This window comes from Nasonia vitripennis, chromosome 4, assembly GCF_009193385.2.
Source record: "Nasonia vitripennis strain AsymCx chromosome 4, Nvit_psr_1.1, whole genome shotgun sequence".
Taxonomy (NCBI): domain Eukaryota; kingdom Metazoa; phylum Arthropoda; class Insecta; order Hymenoptera; family Pteromalidae; genus Nasonia; species Nasonia vitripennis.
This window is the reverse complement of record NC_045760.1, coordinates 27,035,100-27,056,553: the sequence shown is the minus strand read 5'-3', so window position 1 is coordinate 27,056,553 and position 21,454 is coordinate 27,035,100. Positions and strand designations below refer to the sequence as shown.

General features: G+C 40.2%; 4 protein-coding genes across 6 annotated transcripts in view; all 4 read left to right on the top strand.

Moving 5' to 3' along the window:
* Positions 1 to 61: 61 nt before the first annotated feature.
* Positions 62 to 10,343, top strand: LOC100123028 (protein bicaudal D). Of its 2 annotated transcripts, XM_031930604.2 has the most exons (10): positions 62 to 1,250; positions 1,501 to 1,641; positions 1,723 to 2,301; positions 2,378 to 2,635; positions 2,720 to 2,866; positions 3,156 to 3,188; positions 4,105 to 4,284; positions 4,364 to 4,616; positions 4,700 to 4,954; positions 5,833 to 10,343. In XM_031930604.2, the coding sequence occupies exons 1-10, from the start codon at positions 1,047 to 1,049 to the stop codon at positions 6,135 to 6,137; spliced, it is 2,355 nt and encodes a 784-aa protein (XP_031786464.1). In that variant the 5' UTR covers positions 62 to 1,046; the 3' UTR covers positions 6,138 to 10,343. The 2 variants fall into 2 exon arrangements, with proteins under 2 accessions (XP_031786464.1, XP_031786465.1); XM_031930605.2 differs by lacking the exon at positions 3,156 to 3,188.
* Positions 10,344 to 10,603: 260 nt separating this feature from the next.
* On the top strand, positions 10,604 to 13,641 carry LOC100678476 (protein bicaudal D-like). The gene is made up of 5 exons (XM_031930607.2): positions 10,604 to 10,626; positions 10,802 to 10,896; positions 10,953 to 11,207; positions 11,295 to 12,158; positions 12,241 to 13,641. Exons 2-4 carry the CDS (start codon positions 10,833 to 10,835, stop codon positions 11,369 to 11,371), a joined length of 396 nt encoding a protein of 131 aa, XP_031786467.1. The 5' UTR covers positions 10,604 to 10,626; positions 10,802 to 10,832; the 3' UTR covers positions 11,372 to 12,158; positions 12,241 to 13,641.
* On the top strand, positions 12,539 to 13,222 carry LOC100123053 (GILT-like protein C02D5.2). The gene has a single exon (XM_032599651.1). The coding sequence runs from the start codon at positions 12,539 to 12,541 to the stop codon at positions 13,220 to 13,222; it is 684 nt and encodes a 227-aa protein (XP_032455542.1).
* Positions 13,642 to 17,043: 3,402 nt separating the features above from the next.
* The window catches only part of LOC100123063 (receptor-type tyrosine-protein phosphatase kappa), an 86,378-nt gene continuing 81,967 nt past the window's right edge, over positions 17,044 to 21,454 (top strand). For both annotated transcript variants that reach the window (XM_016988376.3, XM_008211917.4), the window contains exon 1: positions 17,044 to 17,546. The gene's annotated coding sequence lies outside the window, so the exon portion shown is untranslated. The remainder of the gene's footprint in view (positions 17,547 to 21,454) is intronic.

Genomic DNA, 21,454 nt, shown 5'->3' with positions numbered 1-21,454 from the left:
AATACAGGTAAGCGCGAGTAATACAAGATATATGTATATAGGTATATTTATATCTCAGTAGAAAAAAGTCGGGATTGGTCAGACGTGCGAATATTATAATTCAAAGGTGCTAAAAAGTGCCTCGACATCATGATTTTTTAAAATTTAAAAACATAAACCTCGGGGTTGTGCAAGTCATTGACAGAGTCGTAAGCTTATTAATAACTTTCGTTTTTTATCTTTAATTAATCGAATCATTGGGTTGTGTGTGGAAAAATGACCGATGTTTACGCGCTCATTGTTATGAAAATTCTACATCAGACGTAGGCAATCAAGAGGACATTTCGCTGATGCATATTTTTTTCCTCACACGAGACTTCGGCACGACGATTACATAAGTAACGCATAATCCTCGAAAATCGCGAAGCAGCTAATTTAACTCGCGAATCGGCTCTTTCCGCTGTAACAAGTGGAAAACGGTCATTACGTCCCGAGTCTGCGCGCGAGTAGGTATATTAGTACAAGTATGGGAAAAGAAGACGAAGTAAGCATATAGGTGTGCTATACTTATAGGTGTACAAGAGTGAGAGAGTGGGGGAGAGGATAGCGAAGCAGCAGACACACGAAAACGCGATGTGAGTGCATCCGGTGGTGCTCGTAGAGGTAGACGTTCCCCCGCCGAGTCCTGGTGCGAGCGCATATACGTGCCACATCAGAGAAAAAGAGAGAGATGCCCGGCTAAGAGAGAAAGGAATCAGCATCGCGGCGCACGAGAAATAAGCCTTTCGAAGGTAGGCCAGCAACAGCACATTCCAAAAGGAGGATAAAGAATCGAGCGCGCCGCGAGAGAAGAGAGAGAGAGAGAGAAAGCGAGTGTACTGCGTGCGTGTGGCAAAGGAATGTCCGCGGCGAAACAGTCCAAAATGGGCGAGCAGGATCGGAGCGGTTCGCGGTAACGTCGTGCGGCGTCCGCGCGGCGACGACTGGGCGTAGTCTGGATCGACGATAACATCATCCCCTAGAGCAGAGCTTAATTTCGCGTTCATCAGGAAGCCGAGGACGAAGAGATGGCGGACGCTGAGATGCTGGCCGAGCTTCATGCCGAGATCGAGCGACTATCTCGCGAGCTCGACCTCGCCTCCACCGAGAAGATCCAGTCGGCACAGTACGGGCTTGCTCTGCTCGAGGAGAAGAGCACTCTTCAGGAACGCTGCAACGAGCTCGAGGGACTCTACGAGAACACCAAGCACGAGCTCGACATCACTCAAGAGGTTAGTTTTGCGTTTGACTGCTATTTCTAGATAAATCAAGTCTGACACATGCTGTACACTCGGGTTTGCAATGCTTGTTTTGCTGCACTCGCTGGCTGCTCGTTATGGAGCAGTTTGCTTAATAGGAGCGTTGCTATTCTGGACACAGACTTCAAATTCAAAGTTATGTGTGTCTGGAAATAGAACGGCGTATGGTTGTATGCTATTGTGTCTATTCATACTTTGATATGTTATCGTTCTCTTTTACCAGGCTTTAGCGAAATATCAAACTACCACAAAATTGACGACACGCAGCGGCATTGAGCAAGAAGAGAGTCTGCTTCATGAAAGCGCTGCACGAGAAACTAGCTTGACGACTCAAATCCTCGAATTGGAAAATGAAGTTAAGCAGGTAAGGAACTTTCTGAGATAAATCATCTGTGGATGGAGTATACATGCAAACACTCTCTGAATACTATGAATTTATTTCTAGCTGCGCCATGAGTTGGAACGTGTTCAATCTGAGCGTGATCACGCTCTACAAGAAAGAGAAGACGTAGGCAAGGACCATTTGTTAGTGGAGTCTGAACGGAGAAGCTTGCGTACAGAGCTTAAAGAGAGCAGATTTCGCGAGACAAGACTTCTGCAAGACTACACTGAACTCGAGGATGAAAACATTTCCTTGCAGAAGCAAGTATCCACTTTGCGGTCTAGTCAGGTGGAATTTGAAGGTGCCAAACATGAAATACGTAGACTGACTGAGGAGGTTGAGCTTCTGAACAGTCAAGTAGAAGAGTTGTCTAATTTAAAGAAAATAGCTGAGAAGCAGATGGAAGAAGCATTGGAGTCGTTGCAAGCCGAAAGGGAGGCAAAATATGTCCTCAAGAAGGAACTGGATCAGAGAATGAACAGCGAATCTATCTACAACCTCAGTAATCTTGCACTTTCCATTCGCGGTATTACGGATGACCAAACGATGTGCAGCGATGGTGAGGATGATTCTCCAGCACTAAGAAGAATAGAGGATGATCTGAAGACTCAAGAACCTGGCACCTCATCGCCAAACAAGCAGGTTCGTACTTTATCCATTTCTTTCTTACTGTTTTATTTCAAAGAGATTTTAAATACTATATTTTATTTCCTATCAGGTCGACCTGTTCTCGGAGATTCATTTGAACGAACTGAAAAAGCTTGAAAAGCAACTTGAAATGGCTGAAACTGAAAAGGCAGTACTGACGCAGAACCTGAAGGAATCACAGTGTGCTGTTGACAAGAGCCAAGCGGAATTGCAGTCGTTCATTGCGCGCATTGTACAATTAGCTGCCCATGTCCAGTCTCTGCAGCACATTCACTCGAAGCTACCAGAGAAGCAAAGCGATGAAACCACCCTGGACAAGCTGAATTTGGTAATGATAATTTTTCTCAAACTTCAGATCAAACTATAGATAAAAAATGTATTATATAATCTGTGCAATTGTACGTTTTTACAGGCCATTATTCAATATCACCAATGGAGTACAATGTCAGCTCAAGAAGTTCAACAACTACAAAAAGACTTGGCTGAATTGGAGAAGGGTCTGACGATTTCAGATTCTACTCAACATCTCAGAACGGAACTTACGAATCTTCGTAACAAGGTATGTCGTGCATTTTTTCTTTACTACACCTACCATAGTAAACTAAAATATATCTTTTTTTGTAATATTTATAACAAAATCTCATACTCACTCAAATGAAATAGAAGTATGAAAGGTGACAATTTTTCTCATCTAATTTGGGTTATTCGGTTGATTCGGGTATTTTTATACGTACGTGTTTTTTATTACATTATTATTCTTGTAATAAAAAGAATCAGTAATGCAAGACACAATTTTTGGCACAAAGACATTTGGACGAAAAATTTGAATAGGAATTGTGACATTTCAGATACCTGTAACAGAGAAGAGCCTACAAGAAAAGGTCGGGGAGTGTGATCCTCTTGACGTATTTACTGATTTGTTAATATGGTTTTGCCTCCTCTAATGAATTCGTACAGCTTGTCATTGTCCTAACCGTGCCTTGTATACAGGGTATTCTAAATTATCTGCATTTATAAGTCTACATTTCAGTTACAATGTTTAGAATACTCGTTATACAGCTTTAACTGACAAAAGATTGACATGGCACTGCAGACGATGAGATGAAAACCATTATCACATAACGATTCATCACTGCAACCTTGCTATAGCAAATAATAATGAAAAAACTGCATCCCTCCATCAATAAAAGAATGTGCTTAAATTTTCTCAAAAACTTGCAGCAAATACTATCTCTTTTACTTCGTTACTTTCAGTTATTTCATCGTTAATCACTTTATTTTATAATTTTATTCATTAGCCATTCAAATTTAAATGAAAGCAAGATTTTATTTGCTGCAGAGGACCTCTCTAAATCTTTAAATCTTGTCTCATCTTCTGCTATAGTGGCATGAATAACTGATAAACTTGTAAAGCCTGAATGCACGAAAAAAAGAACTTGCATTGAAAGATCCTCTTCTCCAAGAAGAACAATTTCTTCAACAACAAATACGAAATCTTGACACACTGACTGTCATTATTAATGCTACATGATAACTTATCACGAAAGATTTTAACCCTTGAAACACCCCTGCTTCTTCTGAGTTATACAAAATAAGTTATTCGATAAACTGTATTGCTTCAACAAAATGCGTTTAAAAACGTTTTAAAATTTAGACAATAGAAAAGTAAAATTTATCTCAAATTTTACTTTTGATTTCTCAAAAATAAAGATAGTATTCAAAGGGTTAACTTGATTGCTATTCCTGATTAAGTTATTGGAAAAACGGCGATACTAATTGTAATTGAAATTGTTTCAGTTGTTGGATACTGAGCAAAGAAGTATGCTGCTCGAATCAGATGTCAGCATCCTTTCAAAGCTTGCCGCCGAGGCTGGCAGTTCTTTGGAATCTGCCCAAAACGATCTCCAGAATATGTCAGACGAGCTTGCAACGCTTTATCATCACGTATGCACGGTCAACGGTGAAACTCCATCTAGGGTGAATATCGAATTTATTCCATTTACCAACGCTCTACAAATTCTCTACAGCTGATTTTAATGCGACGATTTCGTTGTAGGTTATTCTCGATCACGAGAAAATTGTTCCTGCAGATAGCGAGGAGGAAAGTGGTAAGATTGAGTGGTGTAGAACACTCTTCAAGACTGACATCAAAATCAAGGACCTCGAGAGCCTCAGTAAAGCTAAGGAAATCACGAAAAACATCGAAACCGCCATGGATCAAATCAAATACCTCAGGAGTGCAGTCGAGCATACTATTGAATTGTCCAAACTTAAGGGTATCAAAACTGGAATGTGTGCTGTATGCGAAGGTATGGTGTTCAAAGGAGGTTTTCACTTACGTATACTATCAACACTTTAAAAGTATCAAAGCTAATTTGAAATGCTTTTACAGCTTCCGTCAGTGAGAATAAGTTAGAGGTAGCTGAACTTCAGGAACAGGTGATCCGACTTAAGGCTTTGCTCTCGGCTAAGCAAGAGCAAATAGCTACTTTGAGAACCGTACTGAAGTCTAATAAGAATACCGCGGAAGTGGCCCTAAGCAATCTCAAGAGCAAATATGAGAATGAGAAAACTATCGTTAACGAGACGATGCTCAAATTGCGAAACGAGCTGAGGACGTTGAAGGAAAACGCGGCTACATTCTCAAGTGAGTACATAATTTACTGTTATTATTGTTGCATTTCTTATTTAATTATCGATAATGATTTACGCAGATTTTAATAACAAAGTCGAATCGTATCGAACGCTTGCATTAGCACGTATATATCTGCAAGCTTGAGTTTTGTTTAAGTTTTGTTCCTCTGCATTGTTTTAAATGCACATTATTTTTCAAGTACCATGTTTTAATTTATAGCTTACACGCATATTTATTTAGAGACGTTTAATAATATGTTTGTTTTCCCCTCTCTTTTCCATTAACATGCTTGAACTAATGCTTTGTCTGGTAACCCACATACATAGCCTTAGCATACATATTTGTGCTGATATTCAGCTGCGTGACTGTTGACCTGGGTTTGGCAGTCGTTGTCTGTCAAAAAAACCTACGATACAAATTTTATTAACATCTCGTTAACAAATTAACTTTTATACCAAAGAAAAATTAGTCCCATAAGAAGAAAAACATCCATATGCTGATCGAGAAAGGCATTATGTATTCACTGTGTGCCTTGAGTTGTATATAGGTATCGTTCGACTCACGTAATGGATTTCTTATGCGACTGGAATAAGTAAAACTCATTCTTTCATAACACTCGTCTAAAATATTGTACAAAGTGAAAGTTTGCTTTTCCAGGTTGTCATTCAGTATGATTACAATTCAAGCTCAAACTTTATACATTTTTTTTCCCTCCAAGCATTAACATCATTTAACACTGTATTTGGATGTGCTCATCTGTTTGAATGTGGTTTGGTATCATCATCACCGTCATCATCTGCTTGACACACGACCGCACGCCTACTCTCTCCCCCTCTTTGCTCTCGTGTTAAAAATTGGTTCCCCTCTAACAAAATACTCGCCCACCACAGGTTTACGCGCGATGTTTGCGGCGCGCTGCGAGGAGAACGCTACACGCGAGGACGAGCTGAAGCGACAGCTCGCCGTCGCAGAGGAGGACCGCAAAACACTGAACCAGCTGTTACGCCTCGCTGTCCAGCAAAAGCTCGGACTGACGATGAAACTCGAGGAGCTCGAGGTTGACCGGGAGCTGCGCAACACGAGGAGACACCCAGCGAGCGCAGGAGGCGGCGGCGGCGGAGGTGGCAATGGTCGGGGCCGTGGCAGGCTGCCCCAGCAGACGAACCGTCCCCATCAGGGCAGGGAATTTTTCTAGAAGATGGTCAAGATGTGGAGCAAGATATTCTGAGATGCGCCCAAGGATTGCAGTACCGATATCGATAGACCCGCTAAGAGATACTGAACAGTGGTTTCCTTTGGCCGGCAGAGTTGATTTAATAGCCATTCGTGAGTCTTTTCATGAGAAGTTTTTATCGTTTGAATTTATAACACTTGGAGTTTGAGTGTGTTTTAAAACTCTGACGGCGGAAATAAACTTGTGCAAAGTGATCTGAGGTATTAGTGGTCAATGTGAAACGTTACACTTCTTACCTCAAGTAATTTTAAAACTAATAGTATTATAATTTATAGTACAATTTTTTGATTCATTTTTATTCGACTGCATTTAGTTTTCAAACGTGTGACAGTATTTTTATTGGTTAGTTGTAAAAATATACATAAAACTCTCACATCACTTTGATAATTTTATAGGGTCTATCGCGATGAGGAGGGAAGTCGTGATTTTTAACAAAGAGTTTTCTGTAAAAATGGTAATTTTGAAAGCGTATAGTTTTTAGACAAATATTAGCTTTACAGATTGATAGCTTCGTTAGAAAGTTTACGAATTTTCTCGTGGGCATCGATTGTTTGGCACGAGCATTTCTTGTAAAAGTTATACAACCAATTTTCTCATACACTTATATTCTATTATGTCTCATTCTTCAACGTAGAGCTCGTCGCTAAATGATCGATCGTATTGGCCATTAAATGGTATTGCGATCCTCGAGATGGTCTCAGGATATGTGCTTCACGTCGAGACGTCAAATCATCGGTAATCTCTGCCTCTTGTTACGACGTATTGCGACGCGATACGAAAGTCCACGAATCTAATGACGCGAAATAGAAACCACGAACTGACGTGGATAAATTTTTAGAATGTTGAATTGCGCTGAATTTGCGTCATGTAAGATTTTTTATGTAAGTGAGAGAAGAATTGATCTTCTGAAGTGTTATGAAAAGAGAGATTTTTTAAATTTTGTGTCCACTTCGATTCAAATTCTCCGCAAAAAGGTTCATAAATGACGGGGAAAAAATTAACGATATCCGTAGTCTTAGTAACTAAACGGAAAGGCCAGCATTGCGTATATTTTTTTCAATATTTTTTATTTTTATATTGACGTTTGTATTTGAGCGATCAAGTACTCGATTAATCAGGAGATGGGTTTTAATTTCATTTATAAAGCTGTGTTACTAAAAACAAACAAAGAGAATTTTTAAATTTCTAAATGTCTGCGCCTGTGAGGACAATATAGATTACTTGATAGCGCAGGATTTTTAGATTTTATGTTGCCGTTGTAAAATCACCAAAAGACGCGTGCTCAAGAGCAAATTAGGGAAACCGACAATGTGATCTAACAGCAGCCTATTGTACTATTTTTTAATAAATAAGCCGATCGTTACTTATTTATCGCAATCGGTCCAACTTTTTATTTAGAAAACAACATCACGCCCGGGAAAACGGAATTTGTGCAATTATTTTTACTGTTATTGTATATTATTCTTATAAGTCGCGCTTTTATCGATTTTATTATTTATTATTTGACTCGAGCGAGTTTAAAGTTGTAAGCGAGTAATCAGTGCTGCTTTGAAAACTTACATTTAAAAATGGCAGCTTAAAGCGTTTTCCTAAGTACTGATTTTTAACTGTACTGTTTTTTTAGTTATGACAACCTTTATTAATACGTATTAAAATTATTGTTTAAAAGTTTTGTGTGGTTGAATCGTATTGTTGGCAGCTATGTTTTCGCTTTTATATATCGAATAAAAACAGACGAAAATAATAAAGTAGGAAACCCTGAAAACTATTTATACATACAAACTTGTAAATGATTCATATGCAACTGTAATTATAGTCGTAAAAGGTGAAATACAAAAAAAAAACTAATCGTTCATAGTTGCATGATTCTCATTTAATTCAATATGTACGTTTTTCGGGTGTGAATAAAAATGACCACCTCAAGTATTTGATTTGTTGAAAGAATCCGCTGACAGGTAGCTCCGAAATATTAATCACAGACTAGTGCGAACAAGCGTTTAAGCGAGTTTATTAAAGTTACACTGAAGACTATTAATAATTAGTAATTATTGCATACTGCATTGTACTAACCCATAATGGTTATTATTGTCATACTCATTGATCGGATGAGTCGTATCGGATGCACGCAAAGAGAAACAAAGGAGTGAAGAAACAAAAAAAAACATTAAGAATTTTATGGACCGTTCCAACGAGAATTATTTTTCATCGATGCCAATATTTCGCTGTTGAGTATGTTTATACTGAATGATCATTGTATGATATGGTGATATCTCCGCTCAGAATTGAAAGAACAAGAAAATTATAAGCAAGGCAAGGATAAACTAATTAGAGTGTAGCATGGGATATAGCTGTAGAAGCCCCGTATTCTCGAGAAATAGAGAAGATTTAGAGACTTTTCAAGCGGTATACATATAATGTTACATGTGCCGAGCGGAGATTCGCTTTGTGTCCATTAACCAAACCGAGCCTCGAAGCACCGTCCCTTTTCCTTCCTCCTTACACCACCGTATGAGCTACGATAACGTTTTTTCGTATGTTTGTCTCTTCTACAGAACTACTAATATTTGACTATATCTAACTTCAATCACGCTGGTATCTTCGTATTTTTCTAACGTTTACAAAAAATTTGTTATTGAAAGCTTATTCGTTATGAAGATTACTATCAATTTCATCAAACGAATATTATTATTATTGCGAGTCCATACTTAATTAAGGACTTTTCGTACGTGGATAATGAGCGATGAAAATAATTAGAATAACTCGTTTTAATTCATATAGAGACAATAAATGTTGAAATACAAAAATAAAAAAACTAATAGAATCAAATAAATTGAATGTTTTTGGTATACATTTTTACTTAAAAATAATAAACTCTCGACTATACTACTGATTAGTGTAACGTCTATAGTGAATTAAATTCTCACGTTGGTCGATATTTGTATTCTACTGTAATAATATCGTCAAAAACTTGACTATTTCCATTTTCATCGTGCATATATGTTGAAATAAGTTTAACTTTACACTTCGAACATCTAATATTGAATGAGTTGATAATCTTTAAAGATGATACGTATCGTCCATAACAAAGTTCCTTCGTGTCTAGTTCTTGACACTTGCACTTTCGCAAACTCAAAACAAAAGGGAACGAGGACTTTTGCAGTCCTTTTTTCAATTTAATGCCATGAATGTATTTGCAAGTTTTAAGATTAAACGTTCTTGCGGTGGTGTATGGTTTAGATATTTAGAAAATTTAGAATATAATGGAGAAAAGTAAGCGTATTTATGAAATAAACGTAGTCCTTAGGTTGCACATAATAAACTGTAATCCTGTTTTGAAAAAAATCTTGTGTAATGGTTTTACTTGCAGTCGATATATTTTTGTTAATGATACAAATCTGTCACATAGTAAAATCAACGAAAGTTAATAATGGGAACTCATTGGTTAATAATATTTATACATAATTTATGAATGCGTTTCAAAGTTTTCTGCAATATTGAGTGCTTATATTATGTGGTGTGCGAATAACATCACAAATTTTTTATCGCTAATCAAAATCATGCGTGATTTTATTACTGTAATTTTGCATGTACAAGATTTTAGTTTTATAGCAAGCATTTAACTTCTGTTTTAGACAAATGATATTCTTCAATTCGAGGTTTATTTTTCTGCTTTTTATTAAAAGTATTAATTATCAAAATAACACTAGAAAGAGTTAGAGTCTTAGAAACCATTTATCGATTATATGCAAGATAAATGAATTTTTCTTTTTCTGTAAACAGTTGGAAAATTGTACTTGTAAATAGTGTAAATGCACTATAGTGATGTAGCGTTGTACGAATAAGAATTTTTCAGGCTTACAGAACGAATTAAAGGCACTTTTGTGTCGCTCTGAAAAAAAGTAAAAAAAAACGAAAAGATATTTACATCATGAGTATTTTGTCGTTTGAACGTTTGTTTGTTTGTCTACTGGTTGTTCTAAAAAAAAGTTATCGATCATAAATTAGTGGAATTAGGTGAAATGATCGAAAGTTCTTACTTCGATGGTATAATAATAATGATTATACGGTTTTGCATAAATATCGAATGAAGTTTTAGAACGACGTTACTCGTAATTATAATTGATTTTGTAACATAAAGTGATCAAATAATAACCATTTGTAACTCGATCTCACTGTGTTTTCATTCAATTTCGTTCATCACACCGGATAATATTTCATTTTATCAACTCGAATTGAGAAACAAACCCTATAGATGCTAGTCGGGCAAGAACTGACGACTGTGTTATGAATTTTGTACGACAGTGTCGCGGTAGGACAACGTTTCAATTTTGATGTATGCTGTACATAGTGTTTACGAATTTCGCAAACCAAGTTCTCATTTAGTTCATAACTATCAGACAGCATAGGTCGTTTGTCGAAGTCAGTATCGACTTATTTTAATTGTATACGGGTATATTTTTTAATTTTTACTAATAGCAATCTCAATTCTGTGTACTCTAGTTAAATTTTAGTCTTTCAAATTAATCTGGCAAGTATACAGTCTATATAGCTGACAAAGTCGCTTAAAAAGCAGTATTATTATTTGAAACGATATTTTATATTAATAATGATATTACAAGTTTCAGAAGTCTCAGTATACTAATAGTAAAATCTGTCATGAATCAAAACCAAGGCGAGGATATAAAAACTGAAATGAGTGCTGTGGCCGCTGTGCTTGAAGGTAGTGTTCAAGCGACGTTTTCATATCAGTATACCTGATTCAAAATTCTGTTACAGTTTCCGCCAGAAAAGATATGCTAGAACTAGCTCAGATTCAAGAAGAGGCGATGGAATTCAAGGCAATACTGACGACGAAGCAAGAGCAATTAGCTGAGTTGATAACTGTACTGGAGTACGATAAGGATACTGTGGAAGCGGCGCTAAACAATCTCAAGAGCAAACATAAGAATATGAAACCTGCCATGAACAAGAGGTTGACTAAATTACGAAACGAACTGATGACGATGAAGGAACGCGCAGCTAAATTCTCAAGTGAGTGCCTATAGTCATTCAATAAATTGTCCATTCGTGATGCCATATGTAGATTTTAGTTTTTAATAAAAAGTTCGAATACCGCAGGTATGTGCGCGGTGTGTGAAAGTCACATAAACAAGCTCAATCTAGAGATGGCAGCGACTAGCAAAAGGTATGATTGACGACGAATCTCGTAGTTAGAAGATGTCTAGCGAATATAGAAGAATATCTATCCCTTGTGCGCAGGCAATTCTTCTATTAGAATAAATAGACTAGGTGTAAAGTAAGATATTCTCTGGTATTCATACTAAGGAAACTAATATGTTCATTTTTATCAGACTTAGAAGTCAATTTAATATGTATAGCTATATTATTATAAGTTTGTTTCATATTAGTTTTATCTTTACAAAATTTACAAAATTTTGACGTAGAGTATGCTTATTTTTTGAAATTGACAACAAGAAAAAACTCAATGTAATCATAATGCAACATGTTACCTCGAGTAATTTAAAAACAATACGTATATTTTATTTTTTATAAATATTTTTTGAAGTTTTGGGAACGATTCGTAATATTTGTAATTGATTTTGTAAAATAAAGTGTATTCGAAACCTTATCTCAATTCTTTGCTTATATTATTTTAAAAGCAAGTTTGTCTATATAGCGGCTTCTGATAATAAGGAAAAACACTGATCCGACCACTCGGCAGGTTGTATATGGTAACTTGAGAAAAAAACCCTAGGTAATTATTGCAAGACTGCAAGTGCACGATAACACTTGCCGTTGGGGGGGCTGCGACAACACAACGTATTTGCGGTCAGACATAGGTTAGGTCAGTCTTTAAAATTGAAATTTATTCTCAGATTCTGCATCTCACTTTGAAAATGTGATTGACTGCGTTTCTGCCATCGAACAAGTACACTTAGAAAGCGGATAGTCAACGATATCTCTAAAAGATCAGTATTAAAGGTAATGTAAACAAGTCGGATTCAGCCTGTGTAAACCTTCTTTTTTTTAGCATATGCTTATTTGATTGTTGTACGCTTTGCAGGTTTTTCTTAATGACAAGGAAGGGTGCACAAACATTCAAGTCATTATCGATCGATCAATTTGCAAGTGATTTCGACGTTTTTCACGGTTACTGAAGTATTCTAAGTTGAGGAATTCAACAGGCAACAATACTGGACAAGTGTGATTATTATAAATATAGGTTACCTTATTGATATTTTGTACATCGCATTCTTGTTACTTTACCAAGGAAGATAGTGAATAGATATCTAGTCAAAGTGCTTTGAGCAATGTGCTAATTTATTTGGAACTTACAGATATTACTTTTATATTGCTTCAAAATGAGGTCGTACAATCTGCTGATTAAAATATTTATGGCTGTACTGGTATTAGTAATATTTTGGCAGATATCTAATTTGTGGAAATCAGCTACGCCAGAAAAAAGTGAATTAGAGAAGCTGATTGAAAAGCAGCAAATTCAGCCTGTTGTGGTGACAGTTTTTTACGAAGCATTGTGCCCTGATTCCAGAAGTTTTATCAAGCATCAGTTGAAGCCAACTTTTGACAAAATCGAAGATTACATTGACGTAAACCTAATTCCTTATGGCAAAGCTGAGACAATAGTTACCAGCGACGACTACGAATTCAAGTGTCAGCATGGGGAAACCGAATGCGAAGCAAATATGATTCATGCGTGTGCGATACATAAAGTGCTTAATTCTAGGAGGCGATTGGAGTTGGTGGAATGCATGATAAGCAATAATATGCATCCACAGGCAATTCTGGAAACCTGTGCCAAAGGAATGGACGAGCTGAAGGATATAGTGCAATGTTCAAAGTCAATGGAAGGAAGAAAAATGTTGAAGAGATTCGGTGACCTAACTAAAAGTTTGGATCCCAGAGTCAGTTTCATACCGACCATCACTCTGGATCACGAGATAGACAATCAAATATTGATTCTAAAAAACCTGCTCCGTCAAGTATGTCAGAGATTAGATTCACCACCAAGCGAGTGCAAGAGCTAGGACTCGGTTCTAATGATCCCTAAAAAGCGATCAAGGAACATGTTTGGAAAAACGTTTTTATAATTATATATATGTATATGCATTAAAAGTCTCACTACTTTAACTGTATGATATGTGTATAATAATGATCTGCTCTCTCACAAGAGATTCACTCGAAATATATATATATATATATATATATATATATATATATATATAACACACACACATATATATATATGTGGACGTTAAAAATCAACTCAATCTTTATCACACTCGCAAAATGTTTATACATGTCAAATTCTGTTGAAATTATCAATCGCTGTGTGTGTATATATAATTATGAAGCATAAAAAAAAGATTTTTGATTAATTTTTCGTGACATGTGATTGTAAAATAGTTTTGCTATGTGTAACACTATATTATATCCTTTAGACAAAGCAATCTTTTCGCCAAACTAAAATGATTTTCTATAAATATATATTTGTTACAAAGATTGTTTTTTTTTACTAAAAACAAGAAAATAATAAAAAGTTAACTCTTAATTTCTCGCATTTATCTCCCGAGAGCGCGAAAAGAACGCGCCGACCATAATCGCTGTTTGTATTAGATATAAGCGCCCGACGAGTCTCTAGGGATGTATACGAAAAATCTCTCCTCTCTCGTGCGTCATGCGATCACCGTCCAATTGATGAGCTTTGCATTAATATAACTCGCGGCGAATCGACGACGCACGAACGAGCAGCGAGACCGGAAATGCCCGATGCGCGCGTTTCGAGACGTTTTAGGTAATTTTATGCGGGCTTGTTTTTCTCGGAATTTTTGGCCGTTTCTTTTGCCAAAAGAATATTTTATGCTTCTTTCCCCCCCCCCCCCGTATACACTTACTGTTATCAAATTTTCATCTTGTTTATACGAGCGAACCCACACACAACAAGTATGTGTGTATGTGTTATGGACATTGTTCTCATGGGCATTTTACCGACACGAGAAAGCGCGTAAAAGGCATATCGCCGTAAGAGAAAGAGAGAGCGGCGAGGAATTTTTTCGCTTTATTCTGGCTGAGAGCCAGAAGCTCTTACACTCGCTCGTAGTTCCGTGAACGGCGATCGACGTCTTTTTTGCCGGGATTTCTGCGCTTGTTTACCGCTTTTTTACACACACCTGAGTATTTCACACCTATATATGTATCTGTAATTGTTTTCCCACGTCGGATTAAACAATAAGAAAGGGAGAGAGAGCCGACCATTACGAGATCGCGACTGAGCGCTGACATTGAACTAATTATAGTGAAATGCATTGTTGGACTCTCTGTCCTGGTGTGTGTGTGTGTGTGTGTGTACCGAGAAACGAAAGTGATTTGTCGTGTAGGATAAATATAGATCGGAATATCGAAGTATACTAATTTTCCAAACGCTTCAAGGTCGCCTATTTCCGGGACAATTGAAATAAAACAACGAGATGTATCGGATCATACAATTAATTAATTAATCGCATTCGATAACAGCCGCCGCAAATTCTTTCCGAAAACCAGAGCCAATAGCGCGCGCAGATCATCAGACGGTCTCTTTATATACGCCTCGGCGGGCTATTTATAAAAAGGAAGATGCCGACGAGGGTCGCCGCTTAACCTTGTCCGCGACGTGAACCGCCGGCGTCGTCATCTTAGTGCTTATTAGGTTGCTCGCCCCACTGTATGTCCCGAAGCTTAATTAGGCGAGGCGGTTATTTATTAAAAAGTAAATATTTCTATAAAGCATAGGAAAATTTACTTTATTATTTAATTTCAAAAGCATCTCGTCTGCCCACTGCCGGGCCGTATCTACTAGCTCTCGGCGCTCTATTTATCGTCCCTCGCGCTCCCTTTCAGCGCCTCCGCGCTCTCAGGAATTCGCGGAGCGCCGGCTTGGCGGCTAACTGCTATACACACTCACACACACACACACATTTATACGTATCATTACATAAGTTTCGCGACGAGCCGCCGCTGCTGCAGCAGCAGCCGTTAAATCCGCGGACTTTTCCTTTATCTCGTTGCCGCGCGCACGGATTAATGGCCGAATGGACCGCAGGGATCGGATCATCTTTTCTCTCTTCACATATACATACACACACTACGGAGAGATACGCTGTGTGTGCTATAGGCTATCGGTTCGAGAGACGAAGTTTGCGCCGAGACTTTTTACGACTCTATGCGTGGGCGGATCGCTGTATATACACACTTTTACTCTGTTTGTTAGCCGGGATTTTGTTTCTCCGCCGACGCGCGGTTATAGAGGCTGCGGAATGATTTCGCGAAATTTTCTCTAGTTTTCGGCGATATTTATCGCGTAATGGGCTGTATTATATGCGTTGCTTGAAGGTCCATGAAAAAAGCGTTACCGAATGAAATATTTATCGTATAATGGAGGGACGAAAAAAATGTTCAATATACAGACGTTATGTACTCCGCTGAGATGAGGGCACATAACCGAACCCTTGTTCGAGAGATATTTTCTTCACACATATATACCGAGTATATTATGATCCTTGGGTGTATATCGATCGCTTTTCGATACGTTATATCGGCCGAATTTGAATAACGGCTGTATAACCGAACGGGGGATGTATAAGCTTAATTCGCTTACAAATGCGCGGTCTCGGATTATTTTTTGAACACGGCTGATGCTTCCGAAGTAATAGCTTACCTATATGCACACACGAGGAATTCCTGATTTACGAGCCGAGCATATCCGCGCATTGAAAAGTCGTGAATCGGAAATCAATTAATAACGCGTCGATGCTATAATAGCGAAATAACAGTCGCGTAACACAACTTTATCGCTGCGATAACGAGAGCCTATATCGATTTCCGTTTTATCTCTCGCGTCGCTATCGAAGCTCTTATTTTCGAAAAAAGCTCTCCCAGCAGTCTCTTCTTCGGCGGAGTGGCTGCCGGAGAGAGCCAAGAATGTCCTCGCGGGCCGCGACCACGCCCTCGCCAAGAACTGCGCGCGAGCGCACCGACAACATCGAATTCTCTCTCTTGCGCGCAAGCGTTTGCCGAATACTCTGTTTCTCGTTCGAGCGCGGATATCTGCAACACACTCAAGAGCGCGCGCGACTGTGCCGACTTTTGTTTTGGGGTTTAAAATTACACTTTCGGGGGATATACATGATCGCCGCGGAAGAGGATCGATCGGAATGGTAAACAGGAAGTTTGTAAATGAGATAAAATTCAAACGCGCATGAGGAATAGATCGATGAATCTCACTCTCGTTCAGGTATTGTGTCTCGCGCCCGGATAAACGCCGTCATAATTCTAACCTATATAATTGAATCGAATCACATTCCATCCCTCTTTCTTTACTCTCAAAAAACCTCGTCCGTAGTCCCTCCCTCTCCCATTCCTCATCCGAATAACTCGCTCACTCGAGCAAAAAAAGAAACGTGAAAATTCCTCCCACACACACGTGCGGTGACTCTCTCGGAAAGGCCTCTGCTGCCACTTGTCAGCCGCGGAGAAATATCAAAGTCCTAATTTCTTTCACGCCCATCCATTCATACACGCTCTCTCTTTCTCTCTCTCTCTCTCTCTCGTATACACTCGCGCCTGCGCACCTGCGCCCTTTACGATTAATTCGTCTGCTACGATTCGCCGTCAATCATAACCCACTGTGTATAAGCTCCCTCCCAACGTGACAAACGCTCTCGTTTAAAAAAAAAAAAAATTAAAAAATCGTCCTACAGCAAATTCCTCGCAAAGCGCAGTACCCAAGCGGCGTCGAGTCCGCGCCGGCGGAGAGCCAGCGGTACACTAACTTGGCGGGGGCTGTGTAGTGGCGGCCAAGCCCCGCCGGCGCGAGCGCTCCGTCGCCAGTCTCTCGTCGACCTCAGCGCAGTCAGCAGCAGCAGCGCAGCTTCTATCTCCCTCTTTTTGGCCCAACCCGTGTAAAGTCTATACTCTCTCAGCTGCTCTCTCTCTCTCTCTCTTACTCTACTGCCGGGGGGGCGGACGACTACACCCGTCTGTATCCACTTGCGCGCGCTTTTGCGCTCCCGGGAGTTGCGAAGAAGTATAAGGAGTGTCGTGCGCGATTATGACAGATCGTTGCTGCTATTTCGTAGTGCGCGGGGATGTTTGATTGACGTCGATCCGGACGAGTCGGACCAAGTCAGTGCGCTGCTCGGGATAAGGTGGTGAGAGTTGCGACACACGTCGTCGTTCAGTGCGAGTATAGGAAGAGCTTTGCCGTCGTTGCTGCGAGAGGAACGTCCGGAGGGAGACGCAAGCACTGTAGGCGGTGACACCGTACTGCGAGCTGCCGGGATCACCCGGCCGGCCTAGAGCGCCGGGACGAGCACGGTAGGATTTTTTTTTTTAATTTTGAACTCGAACTTTGAGTTAATCGCTACGAGAGCTTTTCAGCCCTTTCTTTCCCGCGCGTAGAATAGGGTGTCGAACGAGCGGATATTGTTTACGACGTCGCACACACACACACTGGCCGTCGTGTGTATTTGTCCTTTACTCCGCTTTGTTGACTCTCGGGTCAGTGTCTCTTTCGTCGATATTTTCGCGCTACAGTACGTGTGCGCGATTTCCCCCCGGTGTGATGAAGCTTTTCATCGGCAAGTATCTGTCGAAGTTTTGTATGAAATTGTGGCTGGTATGGAAGATTACACGAGGATTAGCTTTCGTTTTATGAGCGAATACAGTGAAAAACAAGAGCACAGTGCGATCTTCGCTCTAGCCATGGAGGATACCAATATGGAGCTTTTATGTCTCGGCTATAAAAGCTCTGATTTCGGCGGGGAAAATTAAAGCCAGATGATTTATGGAGCTTTTAGATTTCATGTATGATATAAGGCCGTCGCCGCACGTGTTATCGAGAGTGAAATGCAGTTAGCCAGTGCATAGCTAACCCAGTGATTAATTTCGCGACCGCCAGTATAGTAGATTTATAATAGAATTTTCGCAAATAATTCGTCGACTCTCTAGTCGCGCAGAGAAGAACAGAAAACAATCATACGTCGCAATCGCCGTTATGAGAGAGCATAGAATTGATCGAATAAATTCTCATCAAAGAAGCCCTCGGAGAAAAAGCTCTCTGAGAAATAACGAGAGAGCTTTCCCTCCGGCTACTTCTCAATGAAGCGGTTGATCAACCGGAAGTGAGCCAATGACGAAGTGCAAAGCAAAGTCTGCCGACGAAAGACAATAGAGTGATTAACGATTAACGTCAGCGGAAAATTGGCAGACGAGACTTGGGTTTGTCGCGACGGCGATGCTTGCCAATTGCCCAACCGACGCTATGTAATACCGCGAGAAAAATTCCCCTCGTTAGACTTTTCCGAAGCTTTGTTTGTCGGATGTGGCAACTTCCGGAGAAGAAAAAAAGCGAAAGCTCAGTTTCATTGAAGCTTTCGTTTATATCAGTAGAGTCTGTCCGACCGTGTCCGATCATTATTTTCATCAATAATGCAGCGTAAAAAACCGGTTTTACCGTATGTAACGATATACATTTTTATAATACGTCCATAGTTCACCGGCGGCTAAAGACCTCGTTAATTGAAAAAATCCATTAGCGGGAAGTAAAGCTTATCCGAGAATCGAATCGTTATATAAAATCGCACATCGGGTGCATATAATCGACGGAAACTCGTTCTTTTTTTAAACCTGCATCTAACAAAGGGCTATTGTCGCTTCTAAAGACGTTCCGCTCGTACATCACGCGATAAGCCTTATCCTTCCATAGAGAAAAGCTCTCTCACGTCGTAACGATTTCTTCAAATTTTCAACACCGCCTTTCGAAAAAGTACCAAAGCAAAACGCGTAATTTAACGAAACTCGAGGAACAGCATTTTCCCAGCGAGTCCCTTTGAGAAAAAAGCTCTCGTTCCTTTCCACACGCCAGAGACACTTTGAAAACGTGCGCGCCACTTCATTCTCCAATTTGCTTTATACGAGGGCGAGCTTCGCGCTGATATACCGTCTGCGGCTGCGGAAACGATGTTGATGATGATGCAGTGCGGTAGAAATTGCATAACGAGCTCTGTGCCGTTGTTTCCTCGTATACGAGGCTGCTGTGTAGTATGAGCTTCGCGAGTGTGAGAATCGATTTCTTCTCGCGAGCGCGTCTTCTTGTTCGTTCGTTAAGAGTTAACAGAAGAGCGAAGAAGCTCGAGGCCGATTGGGTATATGATCACGCTCGAGTAAGCGCGTGAGCTTTATTCGCTGCTCCGAATATTTGAGAATGCGACAAAATGAGAGAGAAAAACACAAAGCTATCCCGTTCGAAATCGGCGATAAGACAACGGGACTGAGAGCGTTAACTCGCGGAGCTTGCAAAAAGCTCGTAACCCCGGCGGGATTTACGAGTGGCTCGACGCTGCCGCTGCGACGACGCTTCGTCACGCCGGGATAAGCAAGTCCCCTATACAATCTCTCTCTCTCTCTTTTTTTTACGAATTACGCACACGCGCTTTTCTTTTACGACGAGTTCGAGAAAAAAGGGCAGAAATCTCGACGACGAGCTTTCGCTGTAATTGGAGTGGATGGAATAGCTCGCGCGTATATGCATTAAGGCGGAATATCTCGCGGTTGCTTGATTGAGAGTTTAGTTTGTTCGAGTGAACCCGAGCGAAGTTTACTTACTGTTTGCGTTTTCGGGAGCTGCTGCGCGTATACGTAATATGATTAGAAAATTGCGTTCGTTTTATCTTCAACTTCTTTAACGCGAGACTTTCGTCTTCGCGTAACGCTTCCTTCTGAAAAAAAATCCCTCACTCATTTATCACACCCCCGGAATATAATCCAGTGTGTACACAACTGCGTGTTTTTTCATCAAGCGGCAGCAGCGTTCACACCGTCATTCATTCGGATTGTATTTCATAGACACTCGAAAAATAATACGCGCTTGCGGGGGAGCCCCCTCACTCTCTCTCCGACGTTCAAACAATAACAACAACAGCAGCAACAGAAAAAAGCCACCCTCGTCGGCACGTCTGCAGAAAAAAAAATATACGCTACGATTATTGCAAAAGCCCCGTAAAACCCCAAGATTTACGAGGCCAGTCCCTCGCACTCGTCGGCGAAGATCCGGCGACTCGTTCGTCACGCAAAGATAAATACGGAAAAGGTTTACCGGGCTGATGTGTGTGTGTGTGTGTGTGTCTGTGTCTGTGTATGCGCTCTCCTTCTCTGACCTCGAAAGGCCAAGTGGGCGAGAGAGAGAGAGAGAGAGAGAGAGAGAGAGAGAGAGAGAGAGAGAGAGAGAGAGAAGGGAGATGGAACGTCCGGCTTAATGATGAAATAAAACGCAAGCGTAAGGAAGGACGCGACGACTATGCTCCTCTCGTTGTCGTGCCGAGGAAGCCAGGAGGGCCGAAAATAACGCGTACAGGATTTCCGGGAGGGGGGATGAGATTCTTCCGGTTTAATATGCGGGGGGAGTGACGCGAGCGATTTTTGAAGTGTTTTGTGGCTTTGGACGGGGGATCAGCTTGTTTACGTGATGGAGCCGTAGTTAGTTGTAAAGGGGATCGATTGATTCGAGTTTGTCAATACGTAATGAAGTTCGGCTGTAACTTGATGACAGCTGCTGTATACCGATTGATCGACTATTGCTATGTAAATATTTGATCAATCAGATGACAAACATTGTTATCAGGAGATCTTTCATCGAAGAAGTTTGAAGACAAAAAGATTCGTTCACTCGGCGCCAGTATATCTTAATAGAATCGAAAGATTGACTCGTTTTCCCTTTCCAACGTCGTCTTTCTCCTCTTTTCCGAGACAATGAAAATTGCTCAATTACAACTGGCCGAGTCGAGAGAAAGAGACGGACTGCATTGGTTCAATTTGCATTGCAAAGGGCTGCGGGGCGGTTCTTTGAGCGAGAGACACTTCAACAGAGTCGTTACATACCTTTTATATGAGCTTGCGATCGACTCGCTTGTAAAGCGCGATGAAAGCTCCGGTGAGAAAAATTTGGAAAAAGTTTAAAAATAGATGAAAAAAATTGCGATAATGAGTGCATATAGCTGCAGTGTATATACACACACAGGGAGCTTCGAACGTCAGCCGAAAAGATAAGTGCCTTCGTCAGCGCGACAGGATGGCGCCTATCTCCTCTCGACTTTTTTCGATATCAGCCTCTATACGCGATTCCTCGAGAGAGAGAGAGAGAGAGAGAGAGAGAGAGAGAGAGAGAGAGAGAGAGAGAGAGAGAGAGAGAGAGAGAGAGAGAGAGAGAGAGAGGGGAGGTCAGATAG

Coding starts and splice junctions, on each gene's coding strand:
- LOC100123028 (XM_031930604.2), top strand. CDS start 1,047: ATGGCGGACGCTGAGATGCTGGCCGAGCTTCATGCCGAGATCGAGCGA. Junction 3,189..4,104: donor AGAAGAGCCTACAAGAAAAG/GTCGGGGAGTGT, acceptor AAATTGTTTCAG/TTGTTGGATACTGAGCAAAG. Junction 4,285..4,363: donor ACGGTGAAACTCCATCTAGG/GTGAATATCGAA, acceptor ATTTCGTTGTAG/GTTATTCTCGATCACGAGAA.
- LOC100678476 (XM_031930607.2), top strand. CDS start 10,833: ATGAATCAAAACCAAGGCGAGGATATAAAAACTGAAATGAGTGCTGTG. Junction 10,897..10,952: donor TGTGGCCGCTGTGCTTGAAG/GTAGTGTTCAAG, acceptor ATTCTGTTACAG/TTTCCGCCAGAAAAGATATG. Junction 11,208..11,294: donor ACGCGCAGCTAAATTCTCAA/GTGAGTGCCTAT, acceptor CGAATACCGCAG/GTATGTGCGCGGTGTGTGAA.
- LOC100123053 (XM_032599651.1), top strand. CDS start 12,539: ATGAGGTCGTACAATCTGCTGATTAAAATATTTATGGCTGTACTGGTA.